The 26,031-nt window shown below is 43.6% G+C and overlaps 2 protein-coding genes across 3 annotated transcripts in view; both read left to right on the plus strand.

Moving 5' to 3' along the window:
• The window catches only part of LOC110520804 (thyroglobulin), a 91,211-nt gene extending 76,912 nt beyond the window's left edge, over positions 1-14,299 (plus strand). Inside the window, exons 44-50 of the mRNA XM_090230534.1 lie at positions 532-696; positions 2,901-3,068; positions 3,396-3,583; positions 10,385-10,492; positions 11,738-11,878; positions 12,143-12,339; positions 13,982-14,299. Coding sequence (XP_090086660.1) covers positions 532-696; positions 2,901-3,068; positions 3,396-3,583; positions 10,385-10,492; positions 11,738-11,878; positions 12,143-12,339; positions 13,982-14,124 — 1,110 coding nt within the window. The 3' untranslated portion in view covers positions 14,125-14,299. The remainder of the gene's footprint in view (positions 1-531; positions 697-2,900; positions 3,069-3,395; positions 3,584-10,384; positions 10,493-11,737; positions 11,879-12,142; positions 12,340-13,981) is intronic.
• Positions 14,300-18,498: 4,199 nt separating this feature from the next.
• LOC149984332 (CCN family member 4-like) lies at positions 18,499-25,680 on the plus strand. Of its 2 annotated transcripts, none has more exons than XM_090220340.1 (5): positions 18,499-18,783; positions 20,995-21,271; positions 22,608-22,862; positions 23,126-23,319; positions 23,758-25,680. In XM_090220340.1, the coding sequence occupies exons 1-5, from the start codon at positions 18,736-18,738 to the stop codon at positions 24,061-24,063; spliced, it is 1,080 nt and encodes a 359-aa protein (XP_090076466.1). In that variant the 5' UTR covers positions 18,499-18,735; the 3' UTR covers positions 24,064-25,680. The 2 variants fall into 2 exon arrangements, with proteins under 2 accessions (XP_090076466.1, XP_090076470.1); XM_090220344.1 differs by having other exon boundaries at positions 18,554-18,783; positions 20,995-21,248.
• Positions 25,681-26,031: the final 351 nt, after the last annotated feature.

Raw genomic sequence — 26,031 nt, forward strand, 5'->3', positions numbered from 1 at the left:
CCAGGGTGGCTCTGTGTTCTCCCCTGCCTCAGTGCTGAGTGGTTTTCTGACTCTGTCCCTCCTCTCTCTCTCTCCCCAGGGTGGCTCTGTGTTCTCCCCTGCCTCAGTGCTGAGTGGTTCTCTGACTCTGTCCCTCCTCTCTCTTTCTCCCCAGGGTGGCTCTGTGTTCTCCCCTGCCTCAGTGCTGAGTGGTTCTCTGACTCTGTCCCTCCCCTCTCTCTCTCCCCAGGGTGGCTCTGTGTTCTCCCCTGCCTCAATGATGAGTGGTTCTCTGACTCTGTCCCTCCTCTCTCTCTCTCCCCAGGGTGGCTCTGTGTTCTCCCCTGCCTCAGTGCTGAGTGGTTCTCTGACTCTGTCCTTCATCTCTCTCTCTCCCCAGGGTGGCTCTGTGTTCTCCCCTGCCTCAGTGCTGAGTGGTTCTCTGACTCTGTCCCTCCACTCTCTCTCTCCCCAGGGTGGCTCTGTGTTCTCCCCTGCCTCAATGATGAGTGGTTCTCTGACTCTGTCCCTCCTCTCTCTCTCTCTCCCCAGGGTGGCTCTGTGTTCTCCCCTGCCTCAGTGCTGAGTGTATCTAAAGCCCAGGGGCAGGCTGAGGCTCTGGCCAGGGAGCTGGGCTGTTCCTCCTCTGACCCAGAACAGCTGGGCTCCTGCCTGAGAGCAGCTCCAGCACAGGACCTCAACGCTGCCCAGACCAAGGTACTGTTGGCCTTATAGACCCAGACTGAGGTACTGTTGACCTTATAGACCCAGACTGAGGTACTGTTGACCTTATAGACCCAGACTGAGGTACTGTTGGCCTTGTAGACCCAGACTGAGGTACTGTTGACCTTATAGACCCAGACTGAGGTACTGTTGACCTTATAGACCCAGACTGAGGTACTGTTGGCCTTGTAGACCCAGACTGAGGTACTGTTGACCTTATAGACCCAGACTGAGGTACTGTTGACCTTATAGACCCAGACTGAGGTACTGTTGACCTTATAGACCCAGACTGAGGTACTGTTGACCTTATAGACCCAGACTGAGGTACTGTTGACCTTATAGACCCAGACTGAGGTACTGTTGACCTTATAGACCCAGACTGAGGTACTGTTGACCTTATAGACCCAGACTGAGGTACTGTTGACCTTATAGACCCAGACTGAGGTACTGTTGACCTTGTAGACCCAGACTGAGGTACTGTTGACCTTATAGACCCAGACTGAGGTACTGTTGGCCTTATAGACCCAGACTGAGGTACTGTTGGTCTTTTAGACCCAGACTGAGGTACTGTTGACCTTATAGACCCAGACTGAGGTACTGTTGACCTTATAGACCCAGACTGAGGTACTGTTGACCTTATAGACCCAGATTGAGGTACTGTTGACCTTATAGACCCAGACTGAGGTACTGTTGGCCTTATAGACCCATACTGAGGTACTGTTGGCCTTGTTGACCTTATAGACCCAGACTGAGGTACTGTTGACCTTATAGACCCAGACTGAGGTACTGTTGACCTTATAGACCCAGACTGAGGTACTGTTGACCTTATAGACCCAGACTGAGGTACTGTTGGCCTTTTAGACCCAGACTGAGGTACTGTTGACCTTATAGACCCAGACTGAGGTACTGTTGACCTTATAGACCCAGACTGAGGTACTGTTGACCTTATAGACCCAGACTGAGGTACTGTTGGCCTTATAGACCCATACTGAGGTACTGTTGGCCTTGTTGACCTTATAGACCCAGACTGAGGTACTGTTGACCTTATAGACCCAGACTGAGGTACTGTTGACCTTATAGACCCAGACTGAGGTACTGTTGACCTTATAGACCCAGACTGAGGTACTGTTGACCTTGTAGACCCAGACTGAGGTACTGTTGACCTTATAGACCCAGACTGAGGTACTGTTGACCTTATAGACCCAGACTGAGGTACTGTTGGCCTTATAGACCCAGACTGAGGTACTGTTGGCCTTATAGACCCAGACTGAGGTACTGTTGACCTTATAGACCCAGACGGAGGTACTGTTGACCTTCTAGACCCCGACTGAGGTACTGTTGGCCTTATAGACCCAGACTGAGGAACTGTTGACCTTATAGACCCAGACTGAGGTACTGTTGACCTTATAGACCCAGACTGAGGTACTGTTGGCCTTATAGACCCAGACTGAGGTACTGTTGACCTTATAGACCCAGACTGAGGTACTGTTGGCCTTTTAGACCCAGACTGAGGTACTGTTGACCTTATAGACCCAGACTGAGGTACTGTTGACCTTATAGACCCAGACTGAGGTACTGTTGACCTTATAGACCCAGACTGAGGTACTGTTGGCCTTATAGACCCATACTGAGGTACTGTTGGCCTTGTTGACCTTATAGACCCAGACTGAGGTACTGTTGACCTTATAGACCCAGACTGAGGTACTGTTGACCTTATAGACCCAGACTGAGGTACTGTTGACCTTATAGACCCAGACTGAGGTACTGTTGACCTTGTAGACCCAGACTGAGGTACTGTTGGCCTTATAGACCCAGACTGAGGTACTGTTGGCCTTATAGACCCAGACTGAGGTACTGTTGACCTTATAGACCCAGACTGAGGTACTGTTGACCTTCTAGACCCAGACTGAGGTACTGTTGGCCTTATAGACCCAGACTGAGGAACTGTTGACCTTGTAGACCAAGACTGAGGTACTGTTGGTCTTATAGTCACAGACTAAGGAAGGAAGCTTTATAGTCCCAGATGTATCTTGGGCTGTATGTATCCCAAATGGCACCCAATTCCCTGTTTAGTGCGCTTCTTTTGTCCAAGGCCCATAGGGCTCTGGTCAGAAGTAGTGCACTATAAAGGCAGTAGTGCTATTTGGGACTCAGGCATACTTTTTTCCCCCTGTCTTATTTTATGTTATCTGTTTCAGTTGCTGTCAGTCAGTGGGCCCCTGCAGGCTTGGGGTCCAGTGGTGGATGGGGTCTCTGTCCAGGGGAAACCCTCCATGGCCCTGATGAATGCAGGCTTCCACAGAGCTGACCTCCTGCTGGGCTCCTCCGCAGAGGATGGACTCATCAGCAGGGCCAAGAGGATCAAGGTGAGAACCGGAGATCCTATAATTCAAAGACGTTCTTTGTGTTTCTATGGTGAGAACATTCACCTCTAGTTTCGTCCATCTATTTAGGTGTACCTGCTTATTAAGCTTTCCCCGTGCAGGATGGAATTGGGGAATATTGCTCTTTGTTTTTCATACAGTGTAGGACATATTCTAATGCGTAGACTCCTAGTTCAACTCAGCAGGTGACTCGTATGTTAGCGGTTTGTCCTCATTCACATCGTATTAGTATTGAGTGGTATTACTCTAGTCAGCCGCGTTTCATATCACCAACGTCTACTTTCCCCCCCCCCGAATGTCTGACGACAGAACTTTGAGGAGCTCCAGGGGCGAGCTGACAGTAAAACAGCATTCTACGAAGCCCTGTCCAACTCTCTGGGTGGAGACGATGCCAATGCGTTTGTCAAGGCTGCAGCCACCTGGTTCTACTCCATGCAGCACTCTCCCTCTCCAGCTGGCTACAACCTCTTCTCTCAGGCTCTTAACAGTGCAACCAGGTGAGAAATGTGCTCGGCACACTACTGTATACGGTATTCATGTAGTTCCGGAATACCTTACCCTTATTCATTGAATTCAGTGCATAAATATCAAATCAAATTGTTTTAGTCACATGCGCCCAATACAACAGGTGTAAACCTCACAGTGAAATGCTTACTTACGAGCCCCTAACCAACAATGCAGTTTAAAAAAATACGGATAAGAATAAGAAATAAAAGTAACAAGTAATTAAGGAGCAGCAGTAAAATAACAATAGTGAGTCTATATACAGGGGGGCACCGATTAGTTGAGGTAATATGTACATGTAGGTAGAGTAATTAAAGTGACTATGCATAGATGATAACAGAGAGTAGCAGAGGTTTAATGAGTGGGAGAGGGGGGGGGGGGGTCAATGGCAATAGTCTGGGTAGCCATTTGACTATACAGTTCCTGTATGGAGAAGCACGACCCATAATAATCACGTCACAAGATACCATTCTCTGTTCAGTTCTGTGTGTTCAGTTCATTTTGTTTATTTTACCTTTTACAGGAATTCTCTTCACGTTCAAGAGCAGTGAGTTCTGTTCAGTGAGTTCTGTTCAGTGAGTTCTGTTCAGTGAGTTCTGTTCAGTGAGTTCTGTTCAGTGAGTTCTGTTCAGTGAGTTCTGTTCAGTGAGTTCTGTTCAGTGAGTTTTATACAGTGAGTTTTATACAGTGAGTTCTATACAGTGAGTTTTATACAGTGAGTTCTGTTCAGTGAGTTCTGTTCAGTGAGTTCTGTTCAGTGAGTTCTATACAGTGAGTTTTATACAGTGAGTTCTATACAGTGAGTTTTATACAGTGAGTTTTATACAGTGAGTTCTATACAGTGAGTTTTATACAGTGAGTTCTGTTCAGTGAGTTTTATACAGTGAGTTTTATACAGTGAGTTTTATACAGTGAGTTTTATACAGTGAGTTCTGTTCAGTGAGTTCTGTTCAGTGAGTTTTATACAGTGAGTTTTATACAGTGAGTTTTATACAGTGAGTTCTATACAGTGAGTTCTATACAGTGAGTTCTGTTCAGTGAGTTCTATACAGTGAGTTCTATACAGTGAGTTTTATACAGTGAGTTTTATACAGTGAGTTACAGTGAGTTCTGTTCAGTGAGTTCTGTTCAGTGAGTTCTATACAGTGAGTTCTGTTCAGTGAGTTTTATACAGTGAGTTTTATACAGTGAGTTTTATACAGTGAGTTCTATACAGTGAGTTCTATACAGTGAGTTCTGTTCAGTGAGTTCTATACAGTGAGTTCTATACAGTGAGTTTTATACAGTGAGTTTTATACAGTGAGTTACAGTGAGTTCTGTTCAGTGAGTTCTGTTCAGTGAGTTCTATACAGTGAGTTCTGTTCAGTGAGTTTTATACAGTGAGTTTTATACAGTGAGTTCTATACAGTGAGTTTTATACAGTGAGTTCTGTTCAGTGAGTTTTATACAGTGAGTTCTGTTCAGTGAGTTTTATACAGTGAGTTCTGTTCAGTGAGTTCTGTTCAGTGAGTTTTATACAGTGAGTTTTATACAGTGAGTTTTATACAGTGAGTTTTATACAGTGAGTTTTATACAGTGAGTTTTATACAGTGAGTTTTATACAGTGAGTTTTATACAGTGAGTTCTGTTCAGTGAGTTCTGTTCAGTGAGTTTTATACAGTGAGTTCTGTTCAGTGAGTTCTGTTCAGTGAGTTTTATACAGTGAGTTTTATACAGTGAGTTTTATACAGTGAGTTTTATACAGTGAGTTTTATACAGTGAGTTTTATACAGTGAGTTCTGTTCAGTGAGTTCTGTTCAGTGAGTTCTGTTCAGTGAGTTTTATACAGTGAGTTTTATACAGTGAGTTACAGTGAGTTCTGTTCAGTGAGTTCTATACAGTGAGTTCTATACAGTGAGTTTTATACAGTGAGTTTTATACAGTGAGTTACAGTGAGTTCTGTTCAGTGAGTTCTGTTCAGTGAGTTCTGTTCAGTGAGTTTTATACAGTGAGTTTTATACAGTGAGTTACAGTGAGTTCTATACAGTGAGTTCTATACAGTGAGTTCTATACAGTGAGTTCTATACAGTGAGTTTTATACAGTGAGTTTTATACAGTGAGTTTTATACAGTGAGTTACAGTGAGTTCTGTTCAGTGAGTTCTATACAGTGAGTTCTATACAGTGAGTTCTGTTCAGTGAGTTTTATACAGTGAGTTCTATACAGTGAGTTCTATACAGTGAGTTTTATACAGTGAGTTACAGTGAGTTCTGTTCAGTGAGTTCTGTTCAGTGAGTTCTATACAGTGAGTTCTATACAGTGAGTTCTATACAGTGAGTTCTATACAGTGAGTTCTATACAGTGAGTTTTATACAGTGAGTTTTATACAGTGAGTTACAGTGAGTTCTGTTCAGTGAGTTCTGTTCAGTGAGTTCTATACAGTGAGTTCTATACAGTGAGTTCTATACAGTGAGTTTTATACAGTGAGTTTTATACAGTGAGTTCTATACAGTGAGTTCTATACAGTGAGTTTTATACAGTGAGTTACAGTGCCCTCAGAAAGTATTCAAACCCCTTGACTTATTCCACATGTTGCTTTACAGCCTGAATTCAAAATGGATTAAATGTATATTTTTCCTCACCCGTCTACACACAATACCCCATAATGACAAATGTATTGAAAATGAAAGACAGAAATATCTCACTTTTATTATCACATTCATTATCTCGTATTCACACCTGATACACCTTTGGCGGAGATTAAAGCTTTGAGTCGTCTTGTGTATGTCTGTATCAGCTTTGCACGTCTGGATTTTCAGATTTTCTCTCATTCTTCCTTGCTGATTTTCTCAATCTGTTAAATTAGATGGTTGAGCGGCGATGAACAGCAATCTTCAAGTCTTTCCACAGATTTTCAATGGGATTCAAGTTTGGGCTTTGGCTGGGCCACTCAAATACTTTCACATTCTTGTTCTGAAGCCATTCCAGCGTTGCTTTGGCTCTATGCTTGCAGTCATTGTCCTATTGGAATGTAAAATCTTCACCCCCAGTCTAAGGTCGTTTGCACTCTGAAACAGGTTCTCTTCCTGTATTTTTTTTTCTATATTTTCCTGTATCCTTACCAGTCTCCCAGTCACTGCCGCAGAAAAGCATCCCCATAGCATGATGCTGCCACCACCATGCTTCACAGTCAGGATGGTGTTAGACGGGTGATGAGCTGTGCCTGGTTTTCTCCAAACATATTGCTTTGCATTCAGGCCAAAGAGTTTTGTTTTTGTCTCATCAGACCACAGAATATTTTGCCTTATGCTCAGTCTTTCATGTGGCTTTTTGCAAACTCCAGGCGTGCTGTCATGTGCCATTTTCTCAGGAGTGGCTTCCGTCTGACCACTCTTCCATAAATCCCAAATTGGTGAAGTGCTGTGGAGACTGTTGTCCTTCTGGTAGGTTCTCCCATCTCAGCCAAGGAACTGCAGTTTTGTCAGAGTGGTTATTGGGTTCTTGGTCTCCTCCCTGACCAATGTCCTTCTTGCCTGGTTGCTCAGTTAGGTCGGACTGGCACCTCTAGACAGAGTCTGGCTTGTTTCATATTTTTTCAACTTCCCGATGATGAAGACACGATGCTCTTGGAAACTTTCAACACTCTTGAAAGTGTTTTATACCCTTCCCCAGATATGCTTTATCACAATTATATCTCTGAGATCTACGGACAGTTCCTTGGACTTCATGGTATAGGTTCTGCTCTGACATCCACTGTCAACTGTGGGACCTTATATAGACAGGTGTGTTTCTTTCTAAATCATGTCCAAACAATTGAATTGGCCCCAGGTGGACTCCAATCAAGTTGTAGTGACATCTCAAAGATGATCAAAGGATATTGGATGCACCTTGAGCTCAATTTGGAATGTCAAAGGAAAGGGGTATGAATACATATGTAAATGAGATATATATTTTAGTAACAAGTTAGTAACAAATTCTAAAAACATGTTTTCACTTTGTCATTATGGGATATTGTGTGCAGATGGGTGAGAGCGTGTTTTATTTAATCCATTTTTAATTCAGGCTCTAACACAACAACATGTGGAATACGTCAAGGGGGATGAATACTTTCTGAAGGCCATACATTGAGTTCTATGCAGTGAGTTCTATGCAGTGTGAGTGGAAACCCATAGCTCGACTATTGATCTCTTTACACTGTTATATGTTGCTTTAATGTGATTGACAAACTGGAACAGAGCATACATTCCAAATGACACCCTATTCCCTATATAGTGGACTCATTTAGTCCAGAGCCCTGTGGGAGTGCCGTGACTCCTGTTCAAAAGTAGTGCACTATAAAGGGAATAGGGTGCCATTTGGGACACAACTATGAAGAGCTGGAACAGAGTGCGTTTCACTTGTGGTCTTGAGGAAGGAAACAGCCAGCCGACTGAAGACTGAAATAACCTGAGGATTTAGAAGGACTGTGTGAACTGTTTTACTGAGGGTGTTAGAAGCAGCGTGTTTAGAAAAGAAAAGAATGTAACAATTCGGAAATAGAACTACTAGGTGCCGTGGTTCGGCCATTTAACGTGGCCCTGACACGTGGCGCAGACCAAGCTTTTCACCAGAAATATGCCATAAGAAAACAGTATATGTCAGGGCCCATATTCATAAAGTGCCTTAGAGAAGGAATCCTGTTCTAGGACCAGTTTTGCCTTTTGGGTTATAAAATGAATGGATAGATGGAATCTGATTCTATACTGAACAAAAATACATGTGCACCATGCAACAATTTCAAAGATTTTACTTGAGTTACAGTTCATATAAAGGAAATCAGTCAATTGAAATAAATTCTTTAAAACTATGTTGGAGGCGGCTTATGGTAGAGAAAGGAACATTCAGTTCTCTGGCAGCAGCTCTGCTGGACATTCCTGCAGTCTGCATGCCAATTGTACTCACCCTGACAACTTGAGACATCTGCGACATTGTGTTGTGTGACAAAACTGCACATTTAAAAGTGGCCTTTTATCGTCCATGGCACAAGGTGCACCTGTGCAATGATCATACTGTTTAATCAGCTTCTTGATATTCCACACTTGTCAAGTGGATGGATTATATTGGCAATGGAGAAATGCTCACTAACAGGGATGTAAGCAATTTGTGTGCAAAATTTGAGAGAAATACGCTTTTTGTGCATTTGGATAATTTGCTAGGATTTTGAATTTCAGCTCATGAAACATGGGACCAACACTTTACATGTTGCCTTTATATTTCTGTTCAGTGTAGATCAGCTCATACAGTCTGCAGTATTGACAGACATACAGTATACAGAACATGTCTGTCAATACTGCAGATATACAGTATACAGAACATGTCTGTCAATACTGCAGATATACAGTATACAGAACATATCTGCAGTATTGACAGACATGTTCTGTATACTGTATATCTGCGGTATTGACAGACATGTTCTGTATACTGTATATCTGCGGTATTGACAGACATGTTCTGTATACTGTATATCTGCAGTATTGACAGACATGTTCTGTATACTGTATATCTGCAGTATTGACAGACATGTTCTGTATACAGTATATCTGCAGTATTGACAGACATGTTCTGTATACTGTATATCTGCAGTATTGACAGACATGTTCTGTATACCTGCAGTATTGACAGACATGTTCTGTGTACTGTATATCTGCAGTATTGACAGACATGTTCTGTATACTGTATATCTGCAGTATTGACAGACATGTTCTGTGTACTGTATATCTGCAGTATTGACAGACATGTTCTGTGTACTGTATATCTGCAGTATTGACAGAGATGTTCTGCATATTTCTCCAGTATTGACAGAGATATTCTTCTAATGCCCTTGATCCAGGCTTCGCTAGTGATATGTACGGTGGCTGCTGCCTCTGCTCTTCAGCGTCTACTGGACTTCGCCCACATAATAACTAGTGTCAAATATAGCAGGGAACAGGGCTGAGGCTGACCCACACAACACACCCATGGACCTGAGGTTAGCTGAGGATAGCAACCGACCGATGCCTTGAAGACAAACAACAGCATAGCTCACATTCACAAGAAGACCATGTCAACATGTATTTCAGTAAAAGAGTCCTGACCTGAAACTCTCACTATGCTAGGAGTTATACTAGACATTTTCCAGAGTTTAAAACGCCTGTAATTTAAAGGCAGATAGGTCCACTGCTTGTTTATCCAGATCCATCAGTGTATTTTGGCTGCAGCAGGAGTGGTCCTCACTCAGTAAATACCTGCCCTGCTGTAACACACTGTCTGTGTCCCAAATTGCACCCTATTCCCTGCATAGTGCACTAACCCCTATAGGCACTGGTCAAAAGTAGTGCACTGTATAGGGAATAGGGTGCCATTTGGAACCTAGTCTTAGTTAACTAGCCTGGCACTGTGGCAGCCAGACAGAGACCATCTTTTCTCAAGACACAAACATACACACTCATGGCCCTCAGTCACACATGTAAATGTTAGGTTTGTTAGACAACACTGTGTGAGTGATTGTCAGTGAACTGCTGTCCTGTCATGTACAGAATAGGTACACCTTGCTGTATCCTTTCTCTCAGTCTTTGTCCACAAAGAAAAGGGAAACGATGATGTGAAGTGTGTTACATTTCTCATGTCTCTCTGTATCTGTCTCTCTCTGTCTCTCTGTCTCACCGTCTCTCTCTCTCTGTCTCTCTCTGTCTCTCTGTCTCTCTCTCTCACCGTCTCTCTGTATCTGTCTCTCTCACCGTCTCTCTGTCTGTCTCTCTCACCGTCTCTCTGTATCTGTCTCTCTGTGTCTCTGTGCAGAGATCTCTTCATTGTGTGTCCCACCATAAAGATGGCCAACTTCTGGGCAGCTAACACCAGATCCAATGTGTTCATGTACTACCTGCCTGAGGACACCGCCCAGACCAGGTAATCACTGGGTGTGAGGAGGACTAGGCAGCCAGGTCAGGTCAGGCCTCCAGACCAGGTAATCACTGGGTGTGAGGAGGACTAGGCAGCCAGGTCAGGTCAGGCCTCCAGACCAGGTAATCACTGGGTGTGAGGAGGACTAGGCAGCCAGGTCAGGTCAGGCCTCCAGACCAGGTAATCACTGGGTGTGAGGAGGACTAGGCAGCCAGGTCAGGTCAGGCCTCCAGACCAGGTAATCACTGGGTGTGAGGAGGACGAGGCAGCCAGGTCAGGTCAGGCCTCCAGACCAGGTAATCACTGGGTGTGAGGAGGACTAGGCAGCCAGGTCAGGTCAGGCCTCCAGACCAGGTAATCACTGGGTGTGAGGAGGACTAGGCAGCCAGGTCAGGTCAGGCCTCCAGACCAGGTAATCACTGGGTGTGAGGAGGACTAGGCAGCCAGGTCAGGTCAGGCCTCCAGACCAGGTAATCACTGGGTGTGAGGAGGACTAGGCAGCCAGGTCAGGTCAGGCCTCCAGACCAGGTAATCACTGGGTGTGAGGAGGACTAGGCAGCCAGGTCAGGTCAGGCCTCCAGACCAGGTAATCACTGGGTGTGAGGAGGACTAGGCAGCCAGGTCAGGTCAGGCCTCCAGACCAGGTAATCACTGGGTGTGAGGAGGACTAGGCAGCCAGGTCAGGTCAGGCCTCCAGACCAGGTAATCACTGGGTGTGAGGAGGACGAGGCAGCCAGGTCAGGTCAGGCCTCCAGACCAGGTAATCACTGGGTGTGAGGAAGACTAGGCAGCCAGGTCAGGTCAGGCCTCCAGACCATTGACTACTAGTCAAGTAGTACTTGCGTTAACTCAGACTACCTCGTTGTGTCCAGAAATACTATTACATGTGTTTTGCTGTGTTGCTATGGAAGCGGCATGATAATCTATTATTTATTTGTTTTGTTTTGCTGTGTTGCTAGGGAAGTGGCATGATGATGTATTATTTATTTGTTTTGCTGTGTTGCTAGGGAAGTGGCATGATGATGTATTATTTATTTTGTTTTGCTGTGTTGCTAGGGAAGTGGCATGATAATGTATTATTTGTTTTGCTGTGTTGCTAGGGAAGTGGCATGACAATGTATTATTTATTTGTTTTGCTGTGTTGCTAGGGAAGTGGCATGATGATGGATTATTTATTTTGTTTTGCTGTGTTGCTAGGGAGGTGGCATGATAATGTAGTGTTTATTTGTGTGTGATTTGTTTTCATTTCAGTGCTGACCTGTCAGTACCCCTGGATGTCCACTATGCCTTTGGCCTCCCCCACAGCCCCCTGACCTATGACCTGTTCACCAACACAGAGAGACGCCTCTCCCTACAGATGATGACCTACATGGCCAACTTCATCAAGTCCGGGTAAATTATTTTTTTTTTAAATAGAAATTACTTTAAATAAACGCCAACCATACTTTATAGTATTTCCTTTTCAATCTAAATCAATTGGTTTATTTTGTATTGTTTGGTACATCTAAACCAATCTGCATGACTGGAGAATAGTGCCTTATGCATGTGGCGTCAGAATATACCATATCTGTCATTTAGCAGACACTTTTTTCCAAAGTGACTTACAGTCGTGCGAACATCACGTCTCTTACTTGTACGTCTTCTCCTTGTGAACAGAAATCCCAACCAGGCTCACAGTGTGTCCCGCGTGGCCTTCAGCGAGGCGGCGCTGCCCCTCTGGCATGCCTTCCAGTCTCACCCTGAGGGGGACAGCTATATGGAGGTGGAGCCAGGCCTCAGCAACCACAGGGGCCTCCGCAGGGCCCAGTGCTCCTTCTGGGCCGACTACGTCCCCTCTCTGACCGCCTCCATTGGTGGGTACAAGTCCAAACTCAAAATAAGATGATGTAAATCATCAGTTTGCCTAACAAACCACAGACATCTTTGCCCCCCAAAAAAACAGAGTAACACAAAGGCTAAAAAAACCCCACAGAAAACAAGTGTTAATTATTCACTTCCTGTTATTTCAGTGTCAGAAGGACATACATAGAAACATACAGTATTCAGACACCTTCCTTTTTCTTCGTTTGGTTACTTTACAGCCTTATTCTAAAATGTATTAAATAATACATATACACAATACCCAATAATGACAAAGAGAAACAGTAAAAAGTTTTGCAAATGTATAAAATTAAAAAACGTATTTACCAAAGTATTCAGACCCTTTGCTATGAGACTCACAATTGAACTCCGGTGCATCCTGTTTCCATTGATCATCCTTGAGATGTTTATACAACTAGATTGGAGTCCACCTGTGGTAAATTCAATTGATTGGACATGATTTGGAAAGGCACACACCTGTCTATGTTAGGTCGAACAGAGCAGAAACCAAGCCATGAGGTCGAAGGAATTGTCCGTAGAGCTCCGAGACAGGATTGTGTCTAGGCACAGATCTGCAGAAGGGTACCAAAACATTTCTGCAGCATTGAAGGTCCCCAAGAACTCAGTGGACTCCAACATTCTTAAATGGAAGAAGTTTGGAACCACCAAGACTCTTCCAGAGCTGGCCACCCGGCCAAACTGACCAATCGGGGCAGAAGGGCCTTGGTCAGGGAAGTGACCAAGAACCTGATGGTCACTCTGACAGAGTTCCAGAGTTCCTCTGTGGAGATGGGAGAACCAGAAAGACAACCATCTCTGTAGCAATCCATCAATCAGGCCTTTATGGTAGAGTGGCCATACGGAAGCCACTCCTCAGTAAAAGGCACATGACAACCAGCTGGGAGTTTTCCTAAAGGCACCTAAAGGACACTCAGACCATGAGAAACAAGATTCTCTGGTCTGATGAAACCAAGATTGAACTCTTTGGCCTGAATGCCAAGCGTCACGTCTGGAGGAAACCTAGCACCATCCATATGCATGATGCATGATGCTGGCACCATAATGGTGCTGGCACCATAATGCTGAGCCCGGACTTGAACCCGATCGAACATCAATGGAGAGACCTGAAAATAGCTGTGCAGCGACGCTCCCCATCCAACCTGACAGAGCTTGAGAGGATCTGCAGAGAAGAATGGGAGAAACTCCCCAAATACAGGTGTGCCAAGCTTGTAGCGTCATACCCAAGAAGACTCAAGGCTGTTAATCGCTGCCAAAGGTGCTTCAACAAAGTACTGAGTACTAATGTCATATTTATAAAAACCTGTTTTTGCTTTGTCTTTGTGGGTTATTGTGTGTAGATTGATGAGAAAAAAAACCAATGTGATCCATTTTAGAATAAGGCTGTAACGTAACAAAATGTGGAACAAGTCAAGGGGTCTGAATACTTTGCACTGTATGTAGCCAGTAATTAGAGGTTTGCTACTGTATGTACTTAGATGGTGCCAAACGTTCAGTTTCCATCTGCAGAGCCTTTCATCTTTAGGAAAAACATCCATATATCACCACTTTAGAGAAGCTACTCTTACTTCACGGGATGACTTGGTGTCACAAGAAAGATGTCTCTCTGTTTTTCAGGCAAACTTTCATCTGCTGTGTCGGAAGGGGAATCTGCTGGTTTGGGGGCTGGAACTCCAACACCAGAAACCAAGTTATTTGTTGATTTCTTGACAACTGTCACCCAGAGCAAACCCAAGTCAGAGAAGGATGCTTATAATTAGAAAGAACATCCACACTACGTATCGTCTAATCTGCATTTAGGGTTTATCACTCACACATAGTGAGAAATGACATGTTGTTTCAACTGCCAAAGTAGTCGGTAAATTAAGTCGTGTCATTTAAGTGCCTGTTTAGTTTCCACACAAATGAAATAAAACAATAAAACAATTGCATTACATAATACTCCTGAAGTCTGTGGTGTTGTTTATACGTTCTTCACGTCTAGAGTAGTAATCAGGTCATCTCTCGTGATGGCTTGAACATTAAAGTCAACTAGCTCATTTGGGTCTGTGTGCTGGGATTGGTAACCAAGGAGACATTACTTTAATTGAGTCAAATCGGAGAATCTCCAGAGTCAGTTACTAGACTGATAATAGAGGTGTAAAACAGCTGTCTTATTGAAGTGTACGTTTGGTGTGAAGTCTTGTTTCATTTGGCTCAGTCCCAATAGTGTACCCTACTATTTTAGTGCACTACTTCTAACCAGAGTCATATGGGCCCTGAGTACTTTTTCCAGGATTTTTAAGTAATTAATTAGCATTTTATTGCATGACATAAGTATTTGATCACCTACCAACCAGTAAGAATTCCAGCTGTCACAGACCTGTTAGTTTTTCTTTAAGAAGCCCTCCTGTTCTCCACTCATTACCTGTATTAACTGCACCTGTTTGAACTCGTTATCTGTATAAAATACACCTGTCCACACACTCAATCAGACTCCAACCACTCCACAATGGCCAAGACCAGAGAGCTGTGTAAGGACATCAGGGATACAATTGTAGACCTGCACAAGGCTGGGATGGACTACAGGACAAAAGGCAAGCAGCTTGGTGAGAAGGCAACAACTGTTGGTGCAATTATTAGAAAATGGAAGAAGTTCAAGATGACGGTCAATCACCCTCGGTCTGGGGCTCCATGCAAGATCTCACCTCGTGGGGCATCAATGATCATGAGGAAGGTGAGGGCAGTGTTTCAAATACTTGTTCTCCCCACTGTATGTCACATTCTTGAATGTGTTCACCCACAGGATAATTCACCACTTTGGCCAGTTGCTCGAAAGGAGACCACAAGAGATACAATCTAAAAGATAAGGGTGCCCATGAGGTCCTTCTAGTCCTAGTGGCCCCAGGGTTAACTACTGTAGAGACTGGCTGAGCTGGCCCTAACCTTACAGGGTTTATTACTGTAGAGACTGACTGAGCTGGCCCTAACCTTACAGGGTTTATTACTGTTTTGTAGAGACTGACTGAGCTGGCCCTAACCTTACATGACCGTAGCTAAGCTTTGTTCCTGGCGCTCACACACACTACACTGTTCTGTGTACGTTGTACACATTCCACCTCATGGATGCCAAATAGATGAACAGAGAAATAAAAATGAGTTATGTGGTCTGGACAGATTAATGCTAGTCCTACCACACCACACCTCTCCATGTAATCTGGACAGATTAATGCTAGTCCTACCACATCACACCTCTCCATGTCCTCCAGACAGATTAATGCTAGTCCTACCACACCACACCTCTCCATGTAATCTGGACAGATTAATGCTAGTCCTACCACACCTCTCCGTGTCATCTGGACAGATTAATGCTAGTCCTACCACACCACACCTCTCCGTGTCCTCTAGACAGATTAATGCTAGTCCTACCACACCACACTTCTCCATGTCCTCTAGACAGATTAATGCTAGTCCTACCACACCACACCTCTCCATGTCCTCTAGACAGATTAATGCTAGGCCTACCACACATTTCATTGTCCTCTAGACAGATTAATGATAAACCCACCACAGCTCTCCATGTCCTCTAGACAAATGAATGCTAAGCCTACCACAGCTCTCCATGTTCTCTGGACATATTAATGCTAGGCCTACCACAGTTCTCCATGTCCTCTAGACAGATTAATGCTAAACCTACCACACCTTTCATTGTCCTCTAGACAGATTCATGCTCAGCCTACCACACCTCTCCTCTTCTAGTTCAACTACCAGTTCAAGAGGCCATGCTATGATGCAACTGGTGTTGCAGGCTGGTCTACATCCCAAATGGCACCCTATTCCCTATGGAGTGCACTACTTTTGACCAGAGCCATATGGGCCCTGGTCAAAAGTAGTGCCTTTAATCCCATTTGGGATGCATCCACGATCTCCCAATCAACAAATATCAGTGCTTGTGATAGTGTTCCTCATCAGAGAGGTCAACAGGTCAGTGTTTCCAGGGTTCACGGTCCTCATCAGAGAGGTCAACAGGTCAGTATTCCGAGGGTTCACGGTCCTCATCAGAGAGGTCAACAGGTCAGTGTTCCGAGGGTTCACGGTCCTCATCAGAGAGGTCAACAGGTCAGTGTTCCGAGGGTTCACGGTCCTCATCAGAGAGGTCAACAGGTCAGTGTTCCGAGGGTTCACGGTCCTCATCAGAGAGGTCAACAGGTCAGTGTTTCGAGGGTTCACGGTCCTCATCAGAGAGGTCAACAGGTCAGTGTTCCGAGGGTTCACGGTCCTCATCAGAGAGGTCAACAGGTTAGCTACAGTTAAATGAGGGATTTCCCATCCTCTCTGTCTGCGTCCCCAAATGGCAACCTATTCGCTACATGCAGGTCAAAAGTGGTAGGGAATAGAGTACCATTTTGGACACAGCATCTTCTAAACCTGCCAGGATACCAGCCACTCTCTACACCTTAATTCTCCAAAAAGCAGCGACCCATTCAGCATCAATTAGCAACAGCCTACATCCAAGGATAAAGCAATGAGTTAGGATACCAAAACCCACCTGGTCATTTCCTAGAACTGCTTTAAGGACAAAGGGTGGATTTTAGTTGTGCGTTTTAATTTATTAGACACACCACAAGGTTAAAGTAATTCTCTAGATCAGTGAATCTACTCTGTTGGATACAGAGCTCTGCTAGAGATATCCTGCTGGATGCCCAATCCCCTACTGAGGTTTGGCCAGTCTGATTATCATAGGATATGATCCTCTGACTGAGGATACATCCTCCGCTTTTAGGATTAATACAGTACTCCTCTATAACATTTTAGGATTAATACAGTATTCCTATATAACATTTTAGGATTAATACAGTACTCCTCTTGAACCTTTTAGGATTAATACAGTATTCCTATATAACATTTTAGGATTAATACAGTATTCCTCTATAACATTTTAGGATTAATACAGTATTCCTCTATAACATTTTAGGATGAATACAGTATTCCTCTATAACATTTTAGGATTAATACAGTATTCCTCTATAACATTTTAGGATTAATACAGTATTCCTCTATAACATTTTAGGATTAATACAGTATTCCTCTATAACATTTTAGGATTAATACAGTATTCCTCTATAACATTTTAGGATGAATACAGTATTCCTCTATAACAGTTTAGGATTAATACAGTATTCCTCTTGTACCTTTTATAATTAATACAGTATTCCTCTATAACATTTTAGGATGAATACAGTATTCCTCTATAACAGTTTAGGATTAATACAGTATTCCTATATAACATTTTAGGATTAATACAGTATTCCTCTCGTACCTTTTAGGATTAATACAGTATTCCCCTGGAACCATTTCTAAATTTTTAGCTCTGGTCCAGGGGGCCTGTGTGGCTTGTTAACCCTGAACGCTGAGCCTCTTTGAGAGTACCAGAGCCCCCCATATCCAAGACTGATTTTTTAAAAACCTCAAGTCAGTTAAGAACAAATTCTTATTTTCAATGACGGCCTAGGAACAGTGCCCTAGGAACTGCCTGTCCAGAACGACAGATTTGTACCTTGTCAACTCGGGGGTTTGAAACCTTCCGGTTACAAGACCAACGCTCTAACCACTAGGCTACCCTGCCGCATCAAAATGTATATTTCTAAAGAAACACAGTAGTCCTTGTCCAAAGTATAACTTTGTTTACCCAGTGCTGTACTGTACATGTTAAAGAAATGAAAGCCAGTGTGTGGTTTAGTTAAATCCTCTGCTTTTATCCCTTTGCAGCGTTCAATTCAACATCTCATTGAAAACCCAACAACGATGGTTCACCAAGTATTTCAGCATCTGCTTGTAGAAGTGACTGTTTGAGTGAAGTTTATAGTTGACCTTTGACTGGGATTATTAAAAGCACATATTTTATGTGCAAGGTTATTCTTCAAGTTTATGTGTGAGTTAAATTGGGGTTTTGGACATTTTATTGGGCTATGAAATGAATTTATCAGGCAGGCGGGCAGGCGATTGGTTTGAATTTGTTTAAAATTGTTTTTATTAATAAATCAACATACAGAGAAGCTTTAAGGAAGATGATGTTATGTTGTATCAACTATTTATTTTTGTTGGTCAGCCCAAGCTTTTTAAAAATATTTGTGTGTGTGTGTGTGTGTGGAGGAGGGAGAGGTGGGGACTGGAGAAAAGGAAGGGATTAAAACCACCAAAGCAAAACTCCAGGGTTTGTCCCGAAATGTGACGTCAGACAGAAGGACTCACTTGTAGCGAGCGTTGACCGGCGCTGGCTGTCATTTGCACGGCGCCGCTTTACAACAATCTTAGCTCGTGGAATAAATTATATATTTTTTTTTACAAGAATCTCATTCTGGGTTCAATGAAGTTGATATTGGAATCTCGTAATGAGGTGGCTTCTGCCGTGGATTCTAATAGTAGCCAGCACTCATCAGGTAACATTAATTATTTGATTTAATTCTAACGTTCATACTAACTTTTTATTTATTTTATCTATGGTTTTCAAGATTACAGGTTATGGATTACAGATCATAAGAATATGAGACATATAAATGATCGCAGGTTGTGCACATCTATACAGATTAGATTATTTAATTGCGTAATAACACACAGAGACTTTTTGCGCGCGGTGCCAATTACCCATTATTGGTTTCGCATTGACACTGGCTATAATCGTGTTGTCAATGTTAATCATACAATAGACCTACTCAGAATCTGTCTCTGTGCTAGCGCTGAAACCTAGACAGTCATGAAACGCTAAGATTGGGCACTCCTCTACTCTCTCCTCCACTCTCTCTTTCCTCTACTCTCTCCTCCACTCTCTCTTCCTCTCTTAGCTCTCTCTTCCACTCTCTCTTCCTCTCTTTCCTCTACTCTCCCTTTCTCTCTTTACTCTAGTCTCTCCTCCACTCTCTCTTTCCTCTACTCTCTCTTCCTCTCTTAGCTCTACTCTCTCCTCTACTCTCTCTTCCTCTCTTAGCTCTACTCTCTCCTCCACTCTCTTTCTCTCTTTACTCTAATCTCTCCTCCACTCTCTCTTTCCTCTACTCTCTCTTCCTCTCTTAGCTCTACTCTCTCCTCTACTCTCTCCTCCACTCTCTCTTTCTCTCTTTACTCTAATCTCTCCTCCAATCTCTCTTTCCTCTACTCTCTTCCTCTCTTAGCTCTACTCTCTCCTCTACTCTCGTATCTCTTTCCTCTACTCTCTCCTCCACTCTCTCTTTCCTCTACTCTCTCTTCCTCTCTTAGCTCTACTCTCTCCTCCACTCTCTCTTTCCTTCACTCTCTCCTCCACTCTCTCTTTCCTCTACTCTCTTATCTCTTTACTCTACTCTCTCCTCCACTCTCTCTTTCCTCTACTCTCTTCTCTTTACTCTACTCTCTTCTCTTTACTCTACTCTCTCCTCCACTCTCTCTTTCTCTCTTTCCTCTAGTCTCTCCTCCACTCTCTCTTTCCTCTACTCTCTCTTCCTCTCTTAGCTCTACTCTCTCCTCCACTCTCTCTTTCCTTCACTCTCTCTCATTTTAGCTCAGCTAATGACAGGTCAGGTACTACCTCAGTACTGTCTCTGACTAATATAGTTTGAAGTGTGTTATTTGGTAGGTGTGGTTAAATGACCCTGGCCTGAAAGTGATTTATTTCTTTCAGTCACTAGTCCCATGGATTACTTTATAAGGGGAAACCAAACCACTAGATCCAATGTGGTATTTGTGTCCATGGGGCTGACTGAACTAGATTGAATTCAATAAATGTAAAGACTAAGGAAGAACAAACGGGTATGTTTTGCATGTGATCCCTACCCTACATTGATCTTCAGTCTACAATACTGCAGCCTCATACACAACTTTATCTTCATCTTTAGGTTGGTGGTGGAACTCCTGGCCTTAGTTTGGAAATGTGTCAGAGTGTTTCCCTCTGGAATCAAACATATTTCCACCTGCTGTGGTCTGATGTCACGTACTACTGTTAAAAATGTTCCTGGAAGAACGACTTCCTTCCACAACAAATTTGGGGTGAATGCAACTACAGGCCCCATTCAAATGTAACCCCTGTCTACTGTATCACTATACTGGCAGAGTGACCCCATAACCCCTGTCTACTGTATCACTATACTGGCTGGGTGACCCCATAACCCCTGTCTACTGTATCACTATACTGGCTGGGTGACCCCATAACCCCTGTCTACTGTATCACTATACTGGCTGGGTGGTCCCATAACCCCTGTCTACTGTATCACTATACTGGCTGGATGACCCCATAACCCCTGTCTACTGTATCACTATACTGGCTGGGTGACCCCATAACCCCTGTCTACTGAATCACTATACTGGCTGGGTGACCCCATAACCCCTGTCTACTGTATCACTATACTGGCTGGGTGGTCCCATAACCCCTGTCTACTATATCACTATACTGGCTGGGTGACCCCATAACCCCTGTCTACTATATCACTATACTGGCTATGTGAGGAGGGGATGTTAGTTGTTGGTGCACATGACCAATGACATAGGTAGTGATGATGAACCTGGAGCTGCTGCTGGTCTCCATTCTGTGGGTTTTCAGGAATAGCACAACATGACATGCTAAAGACCAACCCACCAGTATAACCCAGTCTTTCATAAATGTTGTTCTGTCCATCCTACAGGTCTTTTCCCAACATTCCACAGCCATGCCTCCCTTGACGGCGACCATAGAGCTGTATAACCGCACAGCGTACTGCAAATGGCCGTGCAAGTGTGCCAAGAGCGCCCCCCTGTGTCCGCCAGGGGTCAGTGTGCTGATGGACGGCTGTGACTGCTGTAAGGCCTGTTCCAAGCAGGTGGGGGAGACCTGCAACGAGGCAGACGTCTGTGACTACCATAAGGGACTGTACTGTGACTACAGCGTGGACAAGCCGAGGTACGAAAAAGGAGTATGTGCCTGTAAGTGTCAGATAACTTTCCTCTTTGAGTTGTATCGTTGTACCATCTCCATCTGTGCTGTGAAGTCAGATAACTTTCCTCTTTGAGTTGTATCGTTGTACCATCTCCATCTGTGCTGTGAAGTCAGATAACTTTCCTCTTTGAGTTGTATCGTTGTATCATCTCCATCTGTGCTGTGAAGTCAGATAACTTTCCTCTTTGAGTTGTATCGTTGTACCATCTCCATCTGTGCTGTGAAGTCAGATAACTTTCGTCTTTGAGTTGTATCGTTGTACCATCTCCATCTGTGCTGTGAAGTCAGATAACTTTCCTCTTTGAGTTGTATCGTTGTACCATCTCCATCTGTGCTGTGAAGTCAGATAACTTTCCTCTTTGAGTTGTATCGTTGTACCATCTCCATCTGTGCTGTGAAGTCAGATAACTTTCCTCTTTGAGTTGTATCATCTCCATCTGTGCTGTGAAGTCAGATAACTTTCCTCTTTGAGTTGTATCGTTGTATCATCTCCATCTGTGCTGTGAAGTCAGATAACTTTCCTCTTTGAGTTGTATCGTTGTACCATCTCCATCTGTGCTGTGAAGTCAGATAACTTTCCTCTTTGAGTTGTATCGTTGTACCATCTCCATCTGTGCTGTGAAGTCAGATAACTTTCCTCTTTGAGTTGTATCGTTGTACCATCTCCATCTGTGCTGTGAAGTCAGATAACTTTCCTCTATGAGTTGTATCGTTGTACCATCTCCATCTGTGCTGTGAAGTCAGATAACTTTCCTCTTTGAGTTGTATCGTTGTATCATCTCCATCTGTGCTGTGAAATCAGATAACTTTCCTCTTTGAGTTGTATCATCTCCATCTGTGCTGTGAAGTCAGATAACTTTCCTCTTTGAGTTGTATCGTTGTATCATCTCCATCTGTGCTGTGAAGTCAGATAACTTTCCTCTTTGAGTTGTATCGTTGTACCATCTCCATCTGTGCTGTGAAGTCAGATAACTTTCCTCTTTGAGTTGTATCGTTGTACCATCTCCATCTGTGCTGTGAAGTCAGATAACTTTCCTCTTTGAGTTGTATCGTTGTACCATCTCCATCTGTGCTGTGAAGTCCGTTTGTAAATATAGAGACAGTAATGAGAAGGGACGTTGTTTTGATTCGACAACTGAATTGATGCATGTATTTCTTTGTGTGCCACCGTACATTGACACGGGTCTCTCTTGAGGAAGGCGTTTAGAGCTGGAATGCCGACATTGAACAGTCTCAACTATAACGCGTTTCTTGTTTTCCTATAGGGGATGTACTTTACTGTGTAGCGCTGACTCTTAATATTTTACATGATCTATCAAACAGACATGGTGGGCACAGGCTGCGAGTACGACGGAGTGATCTACCGCAACGGTCAGAGCTTCCAACCCAGCTGTAAGTACCGCTGTCTGTGTGTAAACGGCGCCATCGGTTGTGTGCCGCTCTGCACAGACTCCCAACCGCCCCGGGTGTGGTGCCAGACGCCCAGGCGGGTCAAACTGCCGGGCCGATGCTGTGAGCAGTGGATCTGTGACGAGCCCAGGAAGACGCGCAAGGCAGACACCAGGCATGAGGAGATAGGTACACTACTAGATTCTATGGGCTGCATCTCAAATGGTACCCTATGTCCTATGTAGTGCACTACTTTTGACCAGAGCACTATGGGGCCCATTGGTTTCCCAGAAAACCCGTTTGGAAGATTCCTGAAATCAGGAAGGAATAAGCAGGGAATCCAGGAATCTTCCAACCAGTATTTCTGGAAAACCTGGGCGTTTTTTGGGGGGCTGGAGTTACCGGAATTTGGCATCCCTAATCAGGAGTCTGTTCCTCTGTTGACATGGCAGTGCGCGCCAGCCACAATGAGGTCTGGCATAAGAACTGCATTACCCAGACAACCTCCTGGTCCCCGTGTTCCAAGACCTGTGGACGTGGCCTGTCCCTGAGGATCTCCAACGCCAACGACCAGTGTGAGTTGATCAAGGAGTCGCGCCTCTGCAACATCCGGCCCTGTGACGTGGACATCACCAAGCACATCAAGGTGAGAACATCTGTCGTGGCTTGTGCCCTAAATGGCACCCTATTCCCTATAAAGTGTACTACCCATAGGGCTCTGGTCAAAAGTAGTGCACTTTATAGGGAATAGGTTGGTCCCTGATCAAAAGTAGTGCACTTTATAGGGAATAGGTTGGTCCCTGGTAAAAAGTAGTACACTTTATAGGGAATAGGTTGGTCCCTGGTCAAAAGTAGTACACTTTATAGACACACACAATATCTCTCACTTTTGCTTTCAATGAAACCAGGCCCAACTTCATCAACTCATGTATTGTGCATGTAAACATGGTTTTAAAGTCATATGGGTGACATATGTTTTCTCAATACAGTTGAACATCATTTTGACAGTGTAACGTTATCCTGACTCCATATGTCAACCACTCAAGTGTTGATTCTGACCCATGTTGACCTATGAACCCCTCAGCCAGGGAAGAAGTGTCTGAACATTTACAGGGAGGAGCAGAGCCAGAACTTCACAATCTCAGGCTGCAACAGCAAGAAGCCCTACCGTCCAAAATACTGTGGTGTCTGCGTGGCCACAGACGATCGCTGCTGCATCCCTTACAAGTCCAAGACTATCGAGGTGGAGTTCGAGTGTCCCGACGGAGCCACTCTGACATGGCAGGTGATGTGGATCAACGCCTGCTTCTGTAACCTCAGCTGCAGGAACCCCAACGACATCTTCTCTGAGCTGGAGCACTACTACGACCACAATGAGGTCATCAACTGAGCAGCCTTGTCCGAGCCTGAACGTACAGGAGGGCAGGAGACCATCTCCTGTTTCTGTAGCATGAGGTAGTTTAGTGTACAAGTACAACCCCTGGGTAAGACGCTAGTCTACCGCGGGGCCTTTTACCCAAATTCATCTCCTTAATAATGCTGAATGCCAAGCGTTTCTAGAGTCTTTGGTATGATTCCACTGGGGAGAACTGAGCAGAGGACAGGTTCGTTTAGGTTATTATTGACTCCAGCTTTACATTCCTTGGAATAAAGGGATTGATGATTTGTTGGTTAGTTGAATTAGATGTTGAAGTACCAGGCTGGAACAAAGCCTGCACACCACTAAGGTCCCCAGGAGTAGGATTGAAGAACATTGCAGTTGAACCCTGCCCAAACTCTTCATTAAGATCTTGATAAAAAAAATAAAAAAAATTATACACAGGGTTTATCAGTTATTTAACCTCCATTCAATGAAAAGAAAATATATGTAGGTGTTTTTCAATCTAAATATACACTGAGTGTACAAAACATTAAGTACACCTTCCTAATATTGAGTTGCACCCCCTTTTTGCCCTCAGAACATTCTCAATTTGCCAGAGAATGGACTCTACAAGGTGTCCAAAGCGTTCCACAGGGATGCTGGCCCATGTTGACTCCAATGCTTCCCACAGTTGTGTCAAATTGGCTGGATGTCCTTTGGGTGGTGGACCATTCTTGATACACACGGGAAGCTGTTGAGCGTGGAAAAACCCAGCAGCTTTGCAGTTCTTGATACAAACCGGTGCACCTGGCACCTACTACCATAACCCTGTTCAAAGGCACTGACATCTTTTGTCTTACCCATTCACCATAAGAATGGCACACATACACAATCCATGTCTCAAGACTTAAAAATCATTCTTTAACCAGGTCTCCTCCCCTTCATCTACACTGATTGAAGTGGATTTAACAAAGTGACATCAATAAGGGATCATAGCTTTCACCTGGATTCACCTGGTCAGTCTGTCATGGAATGTTTTGTACACTCAGTATATTAGCGGAAGTTGATCATGTATTTGTGATGATACCATAGTAGGACACAGGCGTCAAACCTATTGTAATTATGCATCATATTCATATGGGGATAATCTTCTACCAAGTTAGGGCATTAACCACTTGAGTGGTGATCCTGTTGTGTACTCTTATGTTTCCCTCTTTTTGTGTCATGTCATTAAGCTTACTGTGTATGTACTGTTGTGCTCAAAACATTTAGTCAAGTATTTTGTAGTTCACTGCAAAGTGTACAGTATATCAGACAAGATTCTCTCACATTTTCTCAGTTTTGCATTGATTTCCATTGACTCTTAAGTGAACAATAATAGTGTTTGTCTCAATGTCTGCATTGTCAAGTCAGTTGTTATTTGAGCTCTACGAGGTTAAAAGTGTATCAACTTTTTATTGATTGAAATTTGATTGAGATCGGCTCAATAAGTGTTGTCATTTATTTCATTGGTCAATACTCTAGTAAACCATGTATCATATCCATGTCATCATAAACAACAAACAAACTCATCCAGGAAGTCACATTTGATTGGTTAGTATTAAGATTTGGGTCGTGACAAATCTTTTCAAATACATTTTGTAAAAATAATTTCGTCATAATTACAAAGTGGTACTATACGTACGTTGCATTTCTATATCATTTAAATCTTAATATAATCCGTTTTTCATCATTTGAAAGATTTGACCAAACATTAATACATCTTATCTCAGGGCTTATTTAAGCGTCTTCCTAGGATCACTGATAGCTACAGTCTTTATGTATTACAGACGTCTCATGTTATAAAAATAAATAAAATAGGGAGTCGTCAATTTGATCCATCACATATAAAAAGCCAGACAATAGACACAGATGGCTTTCACACCAGAACTGTCCATTACATGTTACTGGTGGAAACCCTCCCGGCATTGTTACATTCTAACATATCAGAGATACTAT

This window comes from Oncorhynchus mykiss, chromosome 3, assembly GCF_057628025.1.
Source record: "Oncorhynchus mykiss isolate SJ-2025 chromosome 3, ASM5762802v1, whole genome shotgun sequence".
Lineage (NCBI taxonomy): Eukaryota > Metazoa > Chordata > Actinopteri > Salmoniformes > Salmonidae > Oncorhynchus > Oncorhynchus mykiss.